At 38.2% G+C, this 22637-nt stretch overlaps 2 protein-coding genes across 3 annotated transcripts in view; one reads left to right on the forward strand and one right to left on the reverse strand.

Annotated features, from left to right (window-relative positions):
• Positions 1-2178, reverse strand: part of KLHL5 (kelch like family member 5) — a 48485-nt gene extending 46307 nt beyond the window's left edge. Inside the window, exon 1 of one of the 2 annotated variants that reach the window (XM_058803117.1) lies at positions 2077-2178. The gene's annotated coding sequence lies outside the window, so the exon portion shown is untranslated. The remainder of the gene's footprint in view (positions 1-2076) is intronic. The other variant, XM_058803119.1, reaches the window with a different exon arrangement.
• A 3120-nt stretch (positions 2179-5298) lies between these two features.
• Positions 5299-22330, forward strand: TMEM156 (transmembrane protein 156). Its single transcript, XM_058804289.1, has 6 exons — positions 5299-5405; positions 9771-10052; positions 11297-11545; positions 13624-13731; positions 16860-16967; positions 22233-22330. The coding sequence occupies exons 1-6, from the start codon at positions 5306-5308 to the stop codon at positions 22328-22330; spliced, it is 945 nt and encodes a 314-aa protein (XP_058660272.1). The 5' UTR covers positions 5299-5305.
• Positions 22331-22637: the final 307 nt, after the last annotated feature.

A 22637-nucleotide genomic window follows, 5' to 3' on the forward strand; every position in this document is an offset into this window, starting at 1 on the left:
TACCTAATATGTAACCTCTCATGGTCTGACCTTTCTTACGGGCTTCCAGAACCTTGCAGGTCTCTGAAGGGTAATACCACCTCATTCTTGCACCTGCAGCACATAACCTCATCTCCCCCATATGAGTGTTTCTTAAGGCCACTCAGCCCATTAATACACATGCCCATGGGCAGCATGGCCTGGCTGGGAACTTTGAGTGAAAGATTCTGTTCTTGTGACGAGAAGCAAGCAGTGGATAGTCAGGTTTGTAACTTCTGCATTTTTCTACTAGGTAAAACTGCTGTAAGGAAAAGCAATTTAATTGCTATGGAAAGAGGAAAACTGCAAGAATTTTGTAAGGGAAATATAGAATCATATTATAATTTCTTCAGAGCTGTAGAAACTTCCATTATTGGGTCATGCTATGTCTGATTAGGTAATCTATATCACCATATCAGGAAACACTGAATTATATCAACAAAACCACATGACATAAACATAAGCAAACAATAAGCTTTTAAAAAGCAGGGGTGATACAAAAGTCCAGAGAGTTGGAACAAGTCCATCAATATGAATTGTTATTGTTAGCAAGAGCTTGCAATTACTGTTTGACCATAATGGTCTAATGGAAGATTTTCTTCATCTTCACTCAAATTCTTTTCAATTTTAAATTAGCAGTTATTGCATTTCTGTGAAACACAATGTGTTAGTCTACTGCCATGGTATAAACATGCTGGGCTTAGTAGTGGACCTGCTCATGCAGAGGAAACTGACTGAGGGATGGATGGTCCAATGAAGTTGACACAAGGCAGAAGAAAACACTATTTGACTCAGATTAGGGTTATTATTTACTATTATTATTTTGGTTTTATCCTACTTTATGCTCCCTATCATTGTTCAGCAAGGGAAAAGCATAAAATGGGAATACAATCTGCCCTATCAGGAAGGCAGATTCAAGAACAAGGTGTTTTTTTTTTTTTTTTTTTTTTTGTTTTTTTTTTTTTTTAATATTAATCCAACTATGCCCCTGGAAACTCCCAGGCAAAAATACCTATGTGAGAAATGATTATTTTCGGCAAAATTGCTGAATTGCTCATGAAAATACATAGTGTAATTTGCTTTTAAAAAGGATCCACCTATCCAGTACATAGTTCGTCTAGACAGAAAAGCTACACCACCATTACCACGAGTTCAAGTTTTTATTCCTGTTTATGCTTGTAGAAGTCCTGAGCAATAATTTTGTCTTCAAAAGATGACTGTATTTGGAGATTAGCTCATTTAATTTCATAATCGACTTTTAAGTAAAAGAAAGGAACAAAGCCAAGCCTTCCCTTTTCACTGTTCTGATATTACTGCCCAAAAAGCCGAGCAGGAGCGTGGGGCGGCTGGCTTTCAGATGGGCTGCCCCGCTGCTCAGGAAGCTCAAGCAGTCCGAGCTCAAAGCCCAAAGCCACAAAAACGCTTTAAGGAAAAACATAAACCAGTAATGTATATAAGCAGCAGCTGTTTGATGTTCAACACTTATACTTCTGTCTGTTCCCCGTGTAATAACGCACTCCCCATGCAGTGAGGGGGCAGTCAGACACTGCTCTATTCTGTTCGACCGGTCTCAAATTTGAAAAAAAATTGTTTTCCACTATTTCATCCTGCGAAGGTGAAGGTTAAGACACATGGGGTTAAGTCCCCGAGAGCTGTGTCAGTGCACTTGTACCAGGTCTCCGCTCTGACCGCTTTGCACCGAGGCGGCCACGGCCGCTGCCCGTCTCGGCGGGACCGGACCCCGCGTCCCGTCCCGCCCCGCCGCCCCCGCCCCGCCCCGCTCAGGCGAGCGCGGCACTGCCCCGCCGAGCGCCGCTGCTCCCGCCGGGCCCCGCTCAGCCCGGGCGTCTGGCACCGGGCATCGGACACCGAGCACCGGCCGCAGCCCCTCTCCGCAGCCGGCCGGCAGGAGGGAGCCCGGTAGCCGTGAGGGCGAACCCGCCCCACCCCACGCAAGCTCCGGCCCTCGCCCTCCTCCTCCTCCTCCTCCTTTCTCCTCCCCCTCCCGGCAGCCGCGGCCCCCTCCCCTCGCTGCCGAGTCCCCACCGCCCTCCTCACCTCTCACGGTCCGGGAAGGGGGCGCGGCTGGGAGGGGGCGGAGAAAGAAAAAAAATCGCAAGGAAGGCCCCCGCACCCTCTCCCGTCCCCTCCCGCGCCCTCTCCTCCCGCCCCGCCCGGCGGCCGCCAGCCCTCCCGCTCCGCCGGGAGCCGCGGGCACTGGGCGCTCCCGCCCGCCGCTGTCGCGTCCCCGCGGCCCCGCTCCGGCCCCTCCCTGCGCTCGGGCGACCCGGAGGGGCGGGGCCGTGAAGGACACGCCTCCTCCCGCGGGCCCCGCCCCCTGCCCCGGGGCGGGAGCGGCGCGTGGCCGCGTGTGGCGGGCCGGGGCCGGGGCCGGGGCCGGGGCCGGGGCCGGGGCCGGGGCCGGGGCCGGGGCCGGGGCCGGGGCCGGGGCCGGGGCCGGGGCCGGGGCCGGGGCCGGGGCCGGGGCTGCTCCCGCTCCCCTCACGCTGCGGCGCCGCCCGCGGGGCGCGCCCCCTGCCCGCGGGGCAGGGGAAGTGTCAGGTAAGGCGCTGTCCGGCTCATCCGGTTCCTGGGAGTCTTTGTCTTTCTTACAAAAACATAAAGCCAAACATTTACGTAGCTGCTCGCTGTCCCATTTAAGAAAAATAAACGTGTGGTAATACCGCAGCCTTTCACCTGCTCTCAGGACCCTGTACTCGCTGCTGAGGCAGCCCCTCCTAACCACCCCATGTGTGCAAACACACGCAGCCTTTCCTGCCCTCCTCACGCAACGCCTTACCAGTGACAGCTGCCATCCAGAGGTGGAATAATTTCCCAAATTAATAGACTGTGTGACAGCCAGATGCACCTCCAACTGCTCGAACTGATTTAAGGGTGCAGGAGGCCATTGCTGAGGCATGGTGGTGCAGGTTGGATGCAGTAATGAGATCCACAGCGCTTGCTGGGCCTCCTTCTGCACGGAAATACGGCCTGCATGGCTGTGTGTGGCTGTGTGCTTCACCTGTCTGACAGGCCTCATCCCAGCTGGCATTAAATGACCAGTTGGCATTAAATGAGCCAGTTTTAACTAAACTTGACATTAGGATGGGGGTTTCAAAGATGATAGTTGTTCCAGCTGTGTAAAAGTTACTAGCTAGGTGGAGGGAAGATTGTCCCCAAGAAAGAAAGCTCATGTTTTCCAGGTCAGTGTGTGGCCAGCCCCCACAAACAAACACACACACACACACACACACACGCACGCACACGCATACACACCCATGCACACACTTGATTCAGCCAGTTCACCTACACAAGCACACGCATGCACACACCCCCATACACACACTTGACTCTGCCAGTTCACACACACATTCACACGTGCACAAACACACACACACACCACTTGATTCAGCCAGTTCACACAAACACACACACACACACACACACACACACAGATCTGCCCAAAGGTAGCCATGTCTAAAGCTTATGATGTCCCTGAGGGATGTGCAGACAGATCATACATGGACACTCTGAACTCAGAAACAAAACAAAACTAAAATCTGCCATCACAATAGCCCTAAAATAGATAGGCCCATTGGCTTACTGCAGAGTTCTTGGAAGGCACCTTCTGTAGAATCTGATCCTCAGAGTATTCCACAGGTTAATATTGTATCAGCCTGAGCTTGGGTGGAATCCTATAGCAGAATATCTGTTCTGACCTTAGACACTACCATCAGTGGTGATAGTCTGTATCAGAAAGGGACACATACACATAGTACTTGAAAAGTTCTCCTGCGGTTTTGCAGTGTTTTCTCCTTTTCTTCTGGACAGATAGGATGGGTGAACACCATACAACACTGAAAACAGGAAAATGTAAGTAACTGATATGGAAGATACTTAAGGGGCAATGCAAATTAGCAAAAACAAAGTAGAGCTAAATTCCTAATGGATGACATATAAATTGCATAATTTTTTCCTTTTCAACTCATACCTATGATTTTTTGTACTCTATTGCTTCTATTATACCATTCTGTCAAAAAATCAGCATTCATTTTGCTTTGATTTCGTTGCTTTCATTGCCTGAAAGTGCTACATTTAAAATTTCATTAAATTTATATTTACTACAGCTTCATAGGACTTTTTCTGTAGAATGAATACTGTATTTGCTTCCACTTGCCTTACTCATGTTCTGAGGTAACTAGATGACAAAAAGAGCATTTCGAGTTTGTAGAGCATTTCTTATTTTAATTTCAACAGTATTACTTCATTTGGCTAGTACTCAATTTAATGGCTTTTGGGAAAAATACTTCAGAAGACGTCTTTCTGAATTAATGAAATCCTTTATACTATATTACTCTATATTTGAGTCAAGTTATTTGTTTTTACATATGCATCATTCAGGGTAGTTTTATTCACAATATTTCAGAAATGTTCTTTGCAGTCTCATCTATAATAAAAATTTATAGAATATCATGGTGGTTGTCAGAATTAATACTTCACTTTTAACTGAAAAGTTTAGCTGAAAAATTTTGACTATCATGTCATAGAAATAGCAATGGCTCTATCCAGTCTTCTTGTGGTGTAAAGAATAGTAAAAAGCAAACTGAAGACACTTGACAGATTGGCAACACATCTGTCATCTTTAAAGAATGCAGCAGCAATTGATAATATGAACAACTCATCCTCAGTTCATTTTGCTTAGCATATCACTGATTGCCAGTAGAAAAACTTTAGATTGTAATGGTCAAATCAATAGTCTAATAAAGTCTGAAAGATTATCTATTACATAACATTTTCTTCCACCTAGCCACATGCAAATGTATATAAATAAAACAATAAAATCCCCATAACTGACTCATGTGATTCTGAATAATTTTTATGATGAGGGTCTGAGTCATTTTTTAAAAAATCTTCTTGGTCAAATGAGAACAAAATTCCTTCACAAAGATAACTGACTTACTGTTCAGCAGGTATATGGAAGTGGTTATTAAGGGGTTCTTAAAGCAAAAACTTCCACAAACATATAAAATAGTTGGGTTTTTTTCCTTATTGTCATTGTGGTACATGAATTTTGTCTTGAGCATATTTGAATGAATCATCCTCATCTATGCCCATGTAACAACAGAATGTGGTTTTTTGCAAGTTAATGCAGTGAGAAGTAAAAGGGAAAGTCATTATAAGAAAAGGAAATGAATAGGTGTTATTTTGCATAATGTCTGCACTAAGTTAAAAGCTAAACCAGGAAGGAAGTTGCCATCACTATGCTAGATGGGAGTGCCTTGGTGACATGTGCTTGCTTTTGAGAAAACCAGTAGTCTTCAGATTAGGACTAGGAATAATTATCGTGTTTATTTTGTGTTTACCTGAATTTTTCAAAATCCATGAAGGTGAGTGATCAGCTTTTAAAATAACCTTTTATTTATTCTGAAGTCTGCAATTGAAAAGTTGGCACATGCTTTCCTAAAAGCAATGGTTAGGATGCTGCACACATCTGGAAATTGCAAAGGATATAGACTCTATTTGTTAGATTTTTTTACCAACAGAGCTAATTATATGTGGTAATTTGGGATGAGTTCATAATTTCCATACACTGCAAAATTTTTGGTAATTATTTCCATGCATGTATTTTTATGGCCTTCATAATGAAGAAAGTAGTGAAAATGCTAATGTTCTTTTCTAGCAGGTGCTCATGTCTTCAGAAACAACTTTTTAGAAGTTTTTATATTTAAATGCTGTAAAACTGTGTACAATTACTATCTGCAATGAGATGCTGTCTGTGAAGGAGATATGCAGTGTAATCTGACAAGAATAGAGCAGAATGGATGTAACTGAGTAAAGCAAATCTTGTAGCATAAATGCCAAATTCTTCTTTGTGATCCTAGAGGCTGATACTGAATTTAGGATAAATGCAAACTATGCATGTATGCAAGTTACTTTTTTAAAACTGCATGAGTTAATTAAAATTGTTTTGTCACATCCATTCCTAAGAAGGCTTTTGACTAAATAACTATTATAATAAAAAGCATCCCTTTGACAAAGACTGTATTCTCAGGCATCATAACATAATTTCTTTACAAAGCATATAATTTAGTATCAAAATATCCAGATTCATTTACTTATATGTTTTTTTCATTAACCATAAAGAGTAGACATATCAGTAATTAGAATATAATGTATCAATTTTTATAGTTTATAAATGAACAAACTTGGTAAGCTGTCATAAGTTTTGAATATCATAACTTTTATAATTCAGTTTAAGATGTTGGAATAATTAATGTTTTACCTCCCTGAAGAGGTAAACAAAGTATTTGTAGCACAGATTATCCAAATAAACAATTACAGGACTATTACCAGAAGGAAACATTAACCTTAAAGTCAAACATCAAAGAATAATTATATTTTTCCATGATAATTTTTCTAGATTGCTCTTATTTTCCATGCTTTAGGCTGCAATAGTGCGATCACTGCAATTCTGTCTTAATCACAGCATGTCTAAAATAAGATTGTGAAGTATATATGCGGAACAGAATCTTAGTCGAAGCAGCACAGATTTATATTTGGAAAATTAAAATTATTGCTGCATTTTGGATGTTTTAAAAACTAAATTACTATATAACAGACTGTGTAATGATGTCTGAATTACATTAGAAAGTAAATATGTTGAACAATTTATTCAAAATCTCTAAGGATTTTGGGTCTCTGGTTCATCAAAAACCTTCTGTTGAAAACTGTTTTTTTCAGATTTTGTGACAAACCTAAAATGTACAGAATTTTTTGTAAGTGTTTCAAATTGCTGGTTACACCATGAGACTTCAGCAGACAGAGTTGTTGGAAATCTTTGAGTTGTGAAATATGATCACTGGCTCTTCCTCTGTTAGTTCCTAAATGAATGGCAGAAAGCTCCTAATTCCTGGATGTCTTATCCCAGGGGAAATTCCAGCATTTACTTTCATTATGGCGAGGGAATAAAAATGGAAATTTATCATTGAACAACAATTTAGGGGGAAATCAATTTGCAAAAAAAAAAAAAAAAAGCCTTTAAATTTTTTTCAAAAGAAAACAGTTCAGCTTTACCAGAAGTGAAATGTTTCCTTTCTGTTTGTAAAGCAACGCACTTGTCGGTTACAAGCCACTGAACCTTTAAATTACACTGATTTAGAGTAGGAGGTTATCCTTTTGGGCTCTGATGCTTTCAATCCCAGTCCTATCCCTTGGGTCCTGCTACTTGATGGAGTGCATCTCCTCTAATCTATCAGTTGTGCATTCCCCAACTTGTACCATAGGTCTTTTATCTCTGCAGTATTATGTGGCAACTCTAGCTTCCATAAGGAAGTGATAAAAAATGCAACTGTACTGTACACTGCAGCTCTCTCTCAGAATACTGCAGAATGAAAGAGTCAAACCCATGCAAAGTGAAATATTTGCGATTTTCTTAATGGGAAGCAAGTTTTTTATAAATTTTGATCTTCCCTGTGAATACTTTTAATGGATTTGGATTTTATATGAAAAACCATCCAGTAAATAGAGGTTTTATAGAAGAATTTAATAATCACAGAACTTCTTAACATTAAGCATGTGATTGCAGGTCTTTGAATATAAATCAGTTCCCTAGAGTTACTTTGCATGGTTTCATCTGAGCAATCTTTTTTACTATTCAGGCTGCCTGTGTTCAGATTTCACAAAATCCTTTCCAAGTTTCCTTTCACAAAACTTTTCAAGTTTCCAGAATGATGTTTGCATTTGGGAGGGTGCTTCCCAGTCCTGTAGCAAGGAGCAAGGAGTATGGTATGGCTCTCTGTCTGCCATGTAACCCACTTGGAAAGGGTAGTTTTGTTGCTGCCCTTCTTCAAGTGTTCGACCATCTATATCCCTCCTTAGAAAGGCCACAGTCCTGTGATGTGGGGAAAAAAGAAGTTTGTTTATACTAGATTGTCATTTGATCTGCTGTCTCAGTAGAGACCTTTCAAGAGGATGGGAAGCATCCTCCCTAACTTAACAACATTCACACCTTTTCCGCTCAGATAATGTGCCTTTGACACACCTACAACAGATAACAGGCCTACAACAGATAACAGGCCTTTGACACACCTACAGCGAGGCTCACAGGCAGCTCTGGGATCTGTTCAGCCATTTGTGCAGTTCAAAATGGACTTTGCAGTGCTGAACATAGATGTCTGTCACAGTGCAGTCAGCAGCTTCCCAAGGCCATGTACAGATTTCTTGGTGAAAAGGATATGTTAGGGAATTATGGTTAGTTGCCCTTGAAAGCTGTAGCAGTGGTTTTAGACTGGTTGCCCAGATGCCATGGCTTGCCATGAGAGCAGAGTAAGCATTCCATTTTTGCTCCTGGTTCATCTCCACAGACAAGTTCTACACAAAATGCCTCTTTCAGGTGGAAGAATTTAATCTCAGAAGCCTGCTCCATGACCTGTTGTGTGGGTCAGATTGTAAGCATTTCAAGAAAAATTCTGTGTCTTGCCTCAGGGAAAGATCAAACCCTAAATTTTGTCTGTTATTCTTCCTTTTTATATCAAAATGAACTTTTTTATACCTGTGTGTTTTACATTTCAATTTATTATGTTTTTAAGGAGTTCATGACTCTCTGATGTAGTGTTAGTAAAGGGAAGATAATTGACTTTGACATTGGAGTTTGGATTTTATTTCTGTATCCTATCTGGAATCTCTTACTGAATAATTTCTGAGGTCAACCTGCTGCTCTGTGAGCACAGGTGGCCGAGTGCAGCTGAGCACTGAAGCAACTAAAGGATATATTTTGCTCTCTATTCATAAGGATTTATGATCACATTGCTCCAGTTGCTCATAATGGGAGTTAGATACAAAATTTTCCCTTTATAGACGTGCAAGGGTACTACTAGAATGGGAAACATAAAGCTGTAGGTTAGTGCAGCATCAGCTCTGGGAAGTGGTTATTCAATAAAGACATATTTCATATTGGGGTCACACAAATTTTTTTATTCTTGAGGTTTTTTATCTGAAAATATACTTCAAAGTTACTGAAAAAGTGGTTCAAAGTTAACCCAAGTAAAAATTTGCATGATAAAGCTCTACTGTAATGTGGAAGACAAATCACACTCATTTATAATTATGTGTTTTTGCTGGTTGCCAGAACTGCATTAATGTACTCTAGCTATGGTACCTTGATATTGAAATTTGACTACGAATACCAAACCCAAAGGTCCTAATTAAAGTCCCTGTTTGCTGATTGAATATAAGAGAATGTGAAGGGTGTGGCTGGAGGATTCACAGCATTGCTGTGTATTTTCACTCTGCGGTTTCAATGTCATTTGGAAAGAAAGCTTTCATACTGATTATAGCTACTTTACAACATAAGTACATTGGAGTGTTGCAACTGCACTGTTCCAGGGCTGAGTTCCCTCTACAAACAAGTTTCCCATTCTTTTGAAGAAGCATAAATGTGCTTTCTCTTCTTTTGAAGAAATTGGAGCAGCTTTGAAACAGGAATGTGACTAGATACCATCAGAAATTCCAGCTACTATTGCAAGAGTTTTAACACAATTCAGCAAATAAAATCCAGCATCTAGGTTGTGAGAAGACTCTGTGCTTGCTTTCTCTTACATATGATGCATTTAACATCTTGTCATAACCCTCAAAAAAAAAAAAAAAGTGCATTTCATCATACAATGGTTGGAATATGCACTACATGATGCTTCTAAGTACATGTCCATGTGTCCTATATGACTGTGACTAATGTAGCACTCTTTCTTTTACAGCCAACACTGTAATGGTGTCCTGCATGGATACCTGTTCATCAAGTAACATCACTTTTCTGCTTTGTACTTTTAACAATTCTTACAAAACATCAGTGCAACAAAGAAGAGAAACCCAGACTATTTTGCTGAAGGTCATTATAAATAATACCGATTTCCAAAATATTCCATGTATTTGCCAGTCGTCCTGGAGGGAACGACAGTCCCACCCTAAACAGAGAGAGTGTGAATCCAAGAGGGATGTGAATGTTGATCATCAAGGATCAGGGTCAGTAGATAAAAAAAGTAAGTAGATTAAGAGAAATACTTAATTTTGAAGTAGCTTATTACAAAATAAAAGACAAGTTTTTATTTGGTACTTAGAAAAAAAATTATATGTTTCTGGTTCTCTGTGGTCTTTGCATGTCTGTGAACAATGACGGTTTTTAGCTTTTTTTGCATGGCTAGAAAATGCAGATTTTGTGCCAGATTCTCAGTGGCATTAATTCCTGGCTGTCAGTGAAACATGTTGGTAGCAAGTACTTTCTAAAATACTTAATTTATTTATAAGGAGTTGTACTTTCTGACAGTTTTTCAAGCTGAATTTGCTTTTAAATGTCATTATGGAACTCTACCTGTAGATTGCCTGCAATATAAAGATAGGCTGTATCTGAAGAACTAATTCAGTAGGTAACTATTCCAATGGCAACTATAGAATAAATAACCATTTTTGTTTTTGTAGTCTACATTATCCTCAACTGTGTAGCATCAGAAATGGCCTTACATGTTTTATAGAAAGCAGCACTGACTAAGGAATGGCACTGCAATACAGAGGAGAGATAGCAACCCACATCTTTTCAGAGCAGTAGCAGCCCGTTCTTTCTTTGCAAATATCTGGAAATCTTTGGGGAAGAGGATACCTCTTTCTAACATTGTCAGCAACAGAGGCAATAGGCCAAGTCCTGAATATAAAAAATTCAGTTATTTTCAACCATATATTTTCCTTATTACAAAACAGCTCTCTTAACAAGTATGAAAAATAAAATCTTATATATGGACAACCTCTGTTCTCAGTTATACCTGTACAACTAAGACTTTTGACAATGTCTCATCTGTTTATTGTAAACACAAGTCTCACATATTGTGTGGTTTGAAGGGAAGCAAGGACCTCCTGCAACTGATAGCAGACAGACAGTGTGTGCACTTCAAATCTCTATCATCATGTGGCTTCTGCCTGGGTTCTATCCTTCTCATAGTCTGATTTTGGCCTGTTGCCTTTGACAACTGACAAAAACAACAATAACAAAAAAGTGATAGTAAAGCAAAAAAGAGTTATACTTTGTAGGGAAAATGTATAAGATAACCAATGTTCTTTAGATCTATTCAGAGTAACTTTACACAGTATATATTTATCCATATTTTTCATAGTCAGTGATGTAGAAACCTTTATGTTTTTGCAATTGAGACAGAGAATTCACTGTACTTTTTCAGAGTTGTCTCTTGATTTACCACTTGTATAACAGTTTTGTTTTAATTTTTATTTCCAAAAGCAAAAGGCTCGCTTGAAGTGAAAACAGAAAATGTTACTTATTTTTATAAATATTTTAATTTCACCACGGTTTCCAAGAAGGAAGTGGAGCATAATACAAACTACTTGATGGAAATCCACATCAACAATTCTATGGTCAGAGGACAAAATGCAGCCAACAAACAACTAAATCATTCTTGTCTCTTGGCAATGATGGAAGACCAAAATGACTGTGTAAATATTTCACTGCAACTGAAGTCTTACATAGAATGTAAGTTACAAAAGAGATTCAAAATGGAAATCAAACTAGAAACAATATAATCTTGCAAAAAATCTCAAGTAGGTAGTAGTCTGCTTCCAGCAACCATTTGAAAATATTTAAATATTTTACAAGAAGAGAATACAATTTTGAACACCCCTTATTAAAAAGCAAACCATAGTAGACAACTGATGATTTTTATAATGATTTAAAGCAGGTTTAGCTGTGCCTTTTTTTTTCTAGAAGAAATACAGCAAAGATCTGTACACTGTTTCTTGCTTAGCAGCAACAGATGCACACATTGCATGTGATAAAACCTGGAAATACAATTTTTCCTTTCCTGATAATGGCATAACCCTGTTGTCTTGGAGGTAAATTTAAAAATCCCTGTTAACTATGGTGATAAGACAATCAGGAGATAAGTTTGACCATTCTAATGTTTTACTGCAGTAGCCTACTATATAGCCTCACTGCAGTATGCTTAAAAGATAATTCTTCAGCTGAACTAAGTTTAGTTCCCCCAGAGGACAACTTCAGCTTTTTATATTTCTCTTTGTGCTGCAAAAGGGTTTTGTTTGATTTCCTGACCATGGTTAGGGCTTCTGTTCTGTCTATCTACAACACTTGTAATTTGGAAATTGCGGAATTATTGCATTCACTTGGTTTTGCATGGAAAATTTATTTTATGCTGTACCTTTGCTGGAAAAAATATGGTTTTTAGAGTTGGATTAATATATGTTAAATAAGTCCAGGGAAAATCCTGGAGAAGAAAATGCAGTTTAGGATTGTTTTGGGTTTTTGCTTGTTTGGATTTTTTTTAATACGTGTGTCTAGCCATGAGAGGAGCATAATTTGTAACTTGCCCTGCTAACTTGTGTCAATACTATGAACTAACCACCCTTTGTTAATACTGATTTATCTGGGTAGCAGTAATCTCATATTAGCAATGAAAATTAACAATATGTCTTTTTTTCTCTTTACTTCAAAACAGCTAAAGAGGTGCTCAGGGCTTTTACTAAGCAAGGCTGATAATCAAGTCATTACAAGCCACTACAAGATGAGGTAGACTGCTCTATTTAAAAGGAGCCTAGATTACTGTAATAAAAGATATTTTTAGTTTTAAATTAGGAGGAATGAGCCACGGGGTCATTGGCATTTGCTTCATGGAGAAGATACCAGGGAAGTTGAAGTCTAATTATGCCGTTCTAAGTCAGGGAAAGGGAAACAGTATTTTGGCTACAGTCTGTAATTTGGTTTTTTATGGGTTATAGTAACACAGCTGGTTTTTAAAACAGTTATTTGACAGTGCTGAGGTATGCATTAACATGCAGCTGCCAAAGACAGTTAAAAGGCCATTCAACCAACCACAGGGGAAAGTTCTCCACATAATTTCTTTGTTGTGTACAGTCCTGACTTGTACTAATTATTGAACTAAATCCCTGTGGAATGTGGGTGCATTTCTGCAGCAGTTGTTGTCCGAAAGAGCAGCCTACCTCCTTTATCCAGTCCCATGTGATTCTTTCTCAAGGCAACTTTAAAGGAATTCCCCAGAGGGCTCCTGTTGGTGACATTTCTTCACTTTTTTATAAGAAAAATATCTATATGTAGAATCTTGCCTTCTGTCATATATGAAGATAGACCAGGAGGTTAAGAATGCCAGTACAGGCCAATGTTGGACAATGGACCATTCCCTTCCTTGCTTTATGCAGACAGAGGGGACACATTACCCTTGTTCTACCTTAAATATAAATGTTCATCTTTGAAACATTTTCATTGGCTGAGTTGAAAAGTTACTCAGTCATCGGTATCTATTTCAGCCATGGAAAGATATATAGATACAGAAATAGATAGAGATATAGATATAAAAATACAGGCAAAAATTAAGCTAAATTCTAGACAGGAAACCTAACATCAAAAACCAGAGAAGGCTGAAAGTAAAAGGCATAATCTTTTCTATTTTTTTGATTTTGTTTTGTTTTTATCTGTGGGGATAGGCACAATTCATAAACCTACCAAGATGGAATGTTCTGCTTTTCTCTGCTGCCAGTGATTTGCTGCTTAATTTTCTCTCTTGTACATTTTATGGACAGATCCAATGTGTATGACGAAGATCACTTGGCTCACTATGATTGCAGTAGTTTTTGTATTTACTGTTTCAATTGTCATCTACAAAATAGTCCAAGAAAAGAAACAGAACTGTAAGTAACAAAAAGTTAATCTGCATCAATCTAAATTTCTATGCAAGTAAGAATATATTAATTTATAATAATAAAACTGTTGACTATTGCTGTAGCTCAGACTGATATTTTGATTGTCAAATGGTAAAAGCTTCTTAGAGACTGACTAAAGTACTTAGATGATTGATAGTATTACCTCTCACCTCTTTGGTGGATGCAAAAACTGTAGATGCAAATCCAAGTTTGTTGATGGCAAATTAAATGTGGAGATTTTGATAGATGATTGATGGCTTAGTGATATGAACTTCTGGTTTCACACTATTTTAATAGATAAAACAATTACTGTTAAACTTTGTGGAAAGTTTTAAGCAGAAATCCCAATGACCAGTATAAGTGAATTGAAATACCCTTTCCTTCCTGAAGATAATTTATTTAGGTCACAGTCAGGAAAAATTACAGGATAGATATGAGGAGATATACACTTATCTGTCTGTCCTAAAAACTGGCTATTCAAATTCATTGGTGGTGTAATCCCATGCAGGGCAACCAAGGTGCACCTTCTTAAGTCAAGAGGTGAATTAAGCCCAGATAACATTTCATCTCTTTGCTATTACTTCAGCAAAGAAAACATTTCTGTGATTTCTGAAACATCACTATTGACTATTCAAAGTGATTGGAACTTTGCTATGAGAGAACTTGCCATTAGTTCAGAGACTGAAACAATTGTTTCTAGAATATTCTTTCAGCCATGATAGGCTCTTCTCTTGGGATACAGGTAGAAATCAGATTTACAGTATTTTCTCTAGCAATATACAATGAATAAAACAAGAATAAAATTGTAGAGGTACCCTGAGCTTGAGATCTTTGAGCAATTAAGATAAAGTCCTCTGCACAAAAACAGTGCTGAAAATTGACCTCTTGTCAGCTGCTGGTCCTTGTTTCTCTTCCCAAGTCAGAGGTAGGTGGCACCAGGAGCACATTACCTCTCATCACTGTGGAAAGAATATTACTTAAGCTGTTACCTGAGGGAATAACTCTCAGGTGCTTTTCACAGCAGTTTGCAGAGACATTCTGCTTGTGTCAGCCCTGAGTGGGCAGAATGCCTCCAGACAAGCAGCATTTAGTTGCTATTGCCAGGCAGGTGTGCATTCCCCTGTAGTTCAGAGCTGCTGAAAGGAGGCCCTGGTCACAGGGGTAGTAAACCAAATAATAATCCTTATCCATTCCCCTGGTCATCCTTACTGTATGCACAGGTAATTTTGTAATGAAGGAGCAACAGAAGTCTAGCTTTACTCATAACTGAACAGAAGGAAGAGTAGTGCCCCCACACAAAATGTTTCTGTGATTTTTTTGCATAATGTAAATACTTTATGCATATATCTTTAATGACTGAGCAAAATAATTGCTTGAGATGTCAAGTTTGTACCCTCCCCACCTCAATGAAAGGAGCTCCTTACCAGATGATGTTGCTTAAAATACATGATATTTTACTTATTGCTAGAAGCAATTTCTGAGACAGATTTCATGTATATAAAACCCATGAAATGTAAATTATGACTTTATAAGTGGGCTATTAAGTCCTCTAATTTAAAGGACTTTTATTTGTAATTTGAAAACCACTTATAAATGTCATGTCTGATTTTCTCTGCTTTGAGTCATAACGTTCTATTTTGTTCTATTAATGTAGAACTGTAAGCAGTGATGATTAATGATTTAGTAGCTTTATTCTTAAACTACACTTTTTTATTAAATTCAAATTTTCAGAATCATTGTGAACACAAACAGGGAGGAAGAGATGCCCTTTTGAGGCTTCTAATAACTTACTAGCTTCAGGGATACATTTTATGCTAATTGAGGAAAAGTGGGTTTATGAGTTAAATTTATAATATATAACATTATAAACAACATCATTATGTTACTGATAAAAAGACAAGTGCACAAAAAATAAAACTTAAGGTTTATGTGTATATATTAAGATGCCACCTTTCATTGCATATGAATGGTGGCATGTATACACTATTTTTTTTCCAGTGGCGCTCAAAGAATAGAGCAGAACTATTAGCTATGTTTCTAAAACAGCTGTTATGAGTTTTTCCAGCCATAGTTCAGTTGGTATTTTTTCTCTTCATTTCTGAGCACCACTGAAAGCTGTTAAGAAATGTGGAATTACTCATTTCCTCTTCTGCTAGGTAGACTCTGAGACTCTCTGAATCATTAAGCTATTTTGATAAGTGCATAAAATAAAATATCCAAATAAACTTGGTGAAGGTTACAACTGATCCATTACAAAGGCCTTAAACTGGAAATTAATTGTTTTGCCTTTTCCTTTCCACTCTTGTCTCACGACCACTTCCAGAGCTTCCTTTGACATTAACTGTTACAGTGTCTGCTTGGGGCTTTAGTGCTTTAGATCTCCACTGGCTAGTCATAAAAAAATTCATGACCTAAATAATTTTAATTTAATGTATTTCTTAGTGTTCTCAAAGGAAAAAGATAAAAATAAATTCTGTTACATAGAATTGGAGTGAGCCTGTCACCAGAAGCTGGCTGAGCCCTGGACTGCCGTCGCTGCTGAACAGGACAAACCACAACAGCTGCACCATGTCTGCAATAAGCCCACTGAGAGCACAGCATTTAGAGAGCAGCAGAAGGATGGAAGGACTGAGAGTTTATGAACTGGGTGCTGAGGAACAGCCAGAGGTGCCCAATCCAGCTCTAGCTTTGTCAGGGGTGTGGAGCTTGCTCTCAGACTGTGCTATCTGAGATGAACACCCCACACTAGCAAGGAATCTGTCAGCCTCCTGGGTTGCCCATGCAGTCCATCCTTGCTACTCCACTGTCAGCAGTGAGAGTCCAAACCTGTACTGAAATATGTACTTTTCTTGATATCCTTCCAAAAATTGTTCAAGGTACGCAGTTTAGAAAAAGGCAAGGAATAATTTGAAAGGGACAAATCTGAATGAAATTTCTACAAAATTTCATTCAGAAAAATACAAATCATCTGGCTCTTGGTTTTCCTCATCACCTTATTCCAACACCTTCCTGAGTTTTTAAACACTTTCCAAGGTATTCAACAGTTTAATAATAAGGGATTTACAAGCTTTCCTTCTAATCAGGGCTGATGCTAACATATGACATTTTGTTTCAAGCAGATTATAAACAAAGAGTAGCAACATCAGTTTCTACTGTTCTAAGAAGAAAGAGTTCCATACATGCAAGAAGAACTGTATCTGCTACTAAAATTCATCCTTTTCCTGGTAAGTATATAAAAGTAAAACAAAATTTAACAAACCTTGAGGCATGAGGAGATCAAGAAAGACCTTTTAAGACTTTCCTGTCAAGAGATGCTTCAAGTTTGTTTCAGAGTTACCTTGGTCATACACAAATTTGATCTGCTTATGTTAAGGAAACACTTTTTTGGTTTAAAGAAATAAATCTGACAACAAAAATATAAGAAGACTTATATATATAATGTGAGAATGCTTCTCCCAGTCTTTCCAGTATGTTGCATTAATGACTTTGAACTTTTTAATTTTTGGTCATATTGTGTGCCAGTTTTGAGGTCTGTCACCTGAGTGCTTTGTGTGTGTATGAAAAATATACAGAGATGTACATATGTGTTTGTATGTTCTATGTGTTTGTGACTCTTGATAAAATTTGCTATCAAAGCATGGAATGAATGGCTGCAGCAGGACTCAATAAATGGTTCTGCTGGCACTTCATAGCCTATTTCTAGGGTCAAATTCCCACAAAATAAAATTTTTGAGTTTCAGATGGGTAAAAAATTGTGGTCTTCAGAGAGGGTAGTATGCTTACCACAGATAAATGAAATGACATGGCTAAACACAAAGTTTGGATTCTAGAAAACTGGATTTGGCATCAAATATCTGTGTACGTGCCAATTACCAGGTGTTTCTATGAGTGTTACTGACATTGCTCAAAGACTGAAATGTTTTAATAAATTTCATGGATTCTGGTTTTGTGAAGGGAGCTATATCTTTAAAAATATTAACATGAACATATAGAATAATAGCTCTGAATGGCAAACTAACCTCCCTTCAAAACAAGAAAAATACAAAGCCAGCAAATTAAAAAGGTGGTTTTAAATATGACTTAAGGCTTAAGTACTTTGCTTTTTGTTTTGTTAGTTCTTCGGGAGTAAGAGGAGACTCACTAATTTATGTCTACAACTCAGTATTTCATGGCATTGCAATTTTACCTAGAAAAGAGTGAATAGCTTCTTCTCTGTCTGAACTCCCCTGTGAGTACAATTTATGCTTCTTGCTCTTAAAGCACTGGCTACCTCTGAGATATATTTATGAGCTCATTCTTTTCATTCTGCATGGAAGGAATTACTTTTCTGACATCTGTTGTCTTGAGTAGCTTCACTAATATCATGCCTGTTTAAACAACACATGTTCAGAATGGCATTTTTAATGCCATTTAATGTTGTATATCCAAGGCATTTTTGATGATGAGGTCTTATGGAAATTCAAATCTGATTTTACTAGATTTTACTGAAGAGAATAAGAATCCCTTATTGATCTGTCATTCTCATTTTTAAGTGCCTTCTACTACAATCAATCCATGAAACCCAGAAAGATGCTTAGTTGCATGAACTGCTATAATGGGGTTTATTTTAAAATAAAATTCCTTCGTTTCACACACCATAATTTCAGTCAATCCAATCAATTTCATGGTTTATACCAATATAATTTAAAATATGATCAAATCCATATGAAGAGTTTATTCTTTCCATAGTTGCTACGCTTAGGATTTGTTACCATGATAATGGATTATAAATAGCTACAGATGACTTTGTTGACAGCCCTTGACAATATTTTCCTTATAATTAGAGCATAGCTTGCAATCTTGAAAGAAACCATTGAGATCCACTGAAGACAATACAATCACCCTGGAAACACAGTAATGAGTACTTGAGAGGATGTGACAGTACATCTTAGAGATGAAAAGATGGAAAAGTACTCCTAAAAGGTTATTTGAAGTAAAGAAATTACAAGGGAAGAAAAAGAGGGAAGCCTATACTTCAAGAATGGGAGTGAATTCTTAGGAGACTTAGTAAATGACTGGCTTAATGTCACTGTAGTCCTACAAAAAAGTAATTTACAGCATGGATGTTAGTTCTGTAAAACTGTTAGTGGCTTTATATCCATGAATCATTGTCATTAAGTCCAGTGACCAGAGGAATGGGGGGAAAATGTACAGAATGTTCTCTGGGGAAGGATTAAATTTACAACCTTCCAAGTTCACAGTACTGCAAAGGATTAAGCACATATAGTGAGGAGAGGGGAGCTTAATAAATATATATAAATAATAAATAGTAACTAAATGTTGTCTGGGCTGTAAAGCTAAAAAAGAATGCACTAGAACATGGGTTATGCAAACATTTTCTAGACTTCAGAGCTGGCCCTGCCATTGCATTTATGTATAGTAACTGTCCCTTGAATGGTATGAACTGACAAAAAAGAGTTTCCCTTAAATGCATCCACAAGACAAGTGAAAGAAGACAGGATACCTTTTTTTTTAATGCAAGAAGTATTCTTTAAGTGGCTGATCTGTATTTCCAGACACAGAGGATTTTCATCAAATAGAACTTGATAGTAATAACACATGGAAAAGGATCTATTGAAGCCACTTCCTTGCTTTGCATTTACTACAGAGAATCTTAGTGAGATTCCCACTCAAGAATTTTATTGCAAGAATTTCTTTGAAGAGCTTTCATAAATTCAAGAAGCAGTAGAAGAGGTTTTAGAACAGCTTAATAAATTAATAATGGCAATTAGAAGGAGTAGAATGTATTCCCCACAGAGTTTTAAAAGAACTCAGATAGAAACTGCTGAATTGTCATTTGCAGCTTGCTGCTTAAATCAGTCTCCAATGCAGATAAAAGGAAGAAAGTTATACTTACCCTGCTGTTATTCCTCTTCCTTAGCCCATTTTCCCTAAACCACTTGGGTACCTCTTTGGTACCTCTTCCAGTCTAGTAACTGACTAAGTGTAGTTATTCTCATGTAGCTGTATCCTAAAAAAAAGTTAATCCTGGGCACATGGCACAAAATTACTTGTTGGGAGCAGGCCAGTGTGCATGAACTGCATGCTACATCATTCAAAATAAAAAAAACAGGCAAGAATAAGTTGCAGAGGAATGAGGTTGCATAAATCAGGGCATTTAATAACTAGGCTGAATCTGCCTAGTAGGGTCTGGAAGATTCACTAACATAATTAGTTGGGTTGTACTTTAGTGGGAATTTATATTACTGGAATCTTATCACCATAAACTCCCATTCAGACTTTATTTTCCTAGAGTAAGAACAACATTCCTTGTTTATTTTGATTCTATTTCAAATGTGGCATAAGATGTGTTAGAAAAAAAAGGCTTGTTCTCATTCCTTTACTAGAACTGGACAATGCAGACAGGGAATCATATTGTTAAAATCATCATGTTATTGCTCTACAGTCTGTGTGGGCAGCCTTAGTTCAAGCATAATATCTTGTTCTACGTTGCTCAAACAATATATTCATTTTTAGTGATGCTCCATTGGCTCATGGAGTCACAGTTTGGTTCCTTACATTTTAGGATACAAATACAAGATTTCTTGACTCAGTTGTCTGGCTCACAGTAATGCAAAGTTAATTCTGATGGATGGTGGTTTCATAACTCATCCTGAAAGAAGAGCATTGCAGGGTCACAGTGACAACCAGGATTCAGAGAATAAAACTGCTTCCTGGCCTGCAGTTGTTTCCTGGACTGTTTAGGGTTTGTGACATCCATACTATTTGATACAAGTGGGCTTGACAGCTATAATTTCCACAGAAGAAACAGCAAGACAAATTCCCTCTCATTTGAATTCCTGTATTGTTTTCTGTGCTATCCTATTAAAATAATAGTTCCTTTCCCACAAGATTAGAGGAAATAGGGGAAATTCTGCCATATCTCTGACATGTTGCTATAGCTTCAGGTTAGTTGACGTGTTGGAAACAGAAGCAAATGCTGGCTCAGCAGTGTCAGGGCTGGCATCCCAGCGAGTTCAGTCTTACTCCTCCTTGTATTCTGCAATACATTTTCTTTTTAGCAAAGAGAACAGGCAAGACACATCTTTTACAGCAGCAAATAGATGCCAAGACAAGAAAGAGAAATTAGTTTAATCTTGGCTAACTGAAACATCACCTATTTGGTGGTCCCTCTCAGTTCCTGACATAGCTGAATAATTATCTTTCCCTCTGCAATTTACATGAATTATATTGGCAAAAGCAAAGCTTCTCATAGTATTCAATATTTAACATAGACTTACATGTTTCTGAAATGCAACATAACCAAGAAAATTGTGAAGATTCATTAAGACTTTGGAACTTTTAAATTTTTTTTTCAGATAAAAAGGAGGATAAAATCTATAGGATGCAGGTAACTTTTTATAGCCCCTGTATGCTTTCCATAGAGCCCTGATGCACAAAGGACCTTTTCTCTGCTCAGTTTGCATGCATGCAGAACACTCTTACACACAGGCACTGAAGGGGATATCAGCCTATATTCCCATTCTCTCCAGATTCATCTCATTCATCTTGACGGTCAAACAAGATCCACTGTTATTTTTTAAAAAACTTTTAAATTTTTTTACTTTTCATTTCATATTCAGCTGCTTGAGTGCCAAGATCCAAACTGTATTTTTAAATTGCATTTGTAAAAAGAAAAGCCCAAATGATGTAGTCAGTAGAGAATGAACATGGCTAGATATGAGTGGCACAGTTTATCCTCTTGTTGTTAGCTCAGTGGAAACCCATTTGTAGGTTTATGGAAGTAATGGATAGTCAGGGACAGGATGGACCTGGAGTCAAAATATTATTTGTGTTCTACAGCAGTTCTTTGAAAAATGCATTGGATAAACAACTCCGCGTGCATTTGCCTGACAGTGTTATCTCTGCATTTCCTTATCAGTATTCCACTGAGATACTGTATCAGGATCTGTGCGCTAAAGGCATCACCTCACCCCTTCCTGCTTCTGAGGTGTATGCTGTCACCTTTGTTGGCAACTGGGTGATACCTGGTAGCTCTCCCTATGTGTGTGTGACAAATGAGCTGAGGCCACACCACGTGTGCCTGTGGCAATCTGTGCTGCCCTTATGTGAAAATGAGTCAGGAATTTCACACTCTAAATTTCCATTGTTTCCGCTTAACTGGCCAAATTTAGGAGTTTGTATTTTGGGGGGCACTTACATAACCTCAAATTTGCATGCTTTTGGATTTTCACTACAATTTATTCACAAATTTATTTGCCTACTTTCAAGCTGCTTCCCAGATCAGTGTAGAATCAGGACATTGTAGTCCTACTAGCATTAAAAGGAAGTTAAATACCAAACATGGTTTGTACTTTCAGTACTGTCCATCTCTGCCTTGTGTTCAGATAGGTCTCAATTATTTTTCAAACTTGCATATGCAAGTCCAACACTCTGTAGATATATTTGCTGTTAATAATATAGATAAAAATTATTTTAACTTTCAATAGTGAACACCAGCAAACAACAGGCCCCACTTCCTGCACAGACCACAAACAGACTGTCTGTAATTCCTGAACAAGAGCATTGTCACGTGGAACAACTGTAGAAGGTAAGTAAACATCTTACAACCCTGATTATTCTGGTTTGCCTCATATATTTAGAATTAATAGTGTGGATATCTGAGGAAAATAATTATTACTTCTTCTAGCCAAGTGAATAAGATAAAAAACTGGATAATGTGTTTTGTGAGAGCTAGGCATGAAAAGAGAATCAGTTTTACTTCTGCTACCAAAAGTGATCTATAATCATATGTGTTAGCCTAATAAACCCTGTGTGCCCCTGCAGACCTTGGTGAAAATTCTGACACTTTTTCTGGTGCAAAATATTGTGTCCTAAACTTTAGCACTGTGCTG

The sequence above is a fragment of the Ammospiza caudacuta genome, chromosome 4, assembly GCF_027887145.1.
Source record: "Ammospiza caudacuta isolate bAmmCau1 chromosome 4, bAmmCau1.pri, whole genome shotgun sequence".
NCBI lineage: Eukaryota > Metazoa > Chordata > Aves > Passeriformes > Passerellidae > Ammospiza > Ammospiza caudacuta.

Coding starts and splice junctions, on each gene's coding strand:
- TMEM156 (XM_058804289.1), top strand. CDS start 5,306: ATGTGCTTGCTTTTGAGAAAACCAGTAGTCTTCAGATTAGGACTAGGA. Junction 5,406..9,770: donor ATTTTTCAAAATCCATGAAG/GTGAGTGATCAG, acceptor TTTCTTTTACAG/CCAACACTGTAATGGTGTCC. Junction 16,968..22,232: donor TAAAATTCATCCTTTTCCTG/GTAAGTATATAA, acceptor AACTTTCAATAG/TGAACACCAGCAAACAACAG.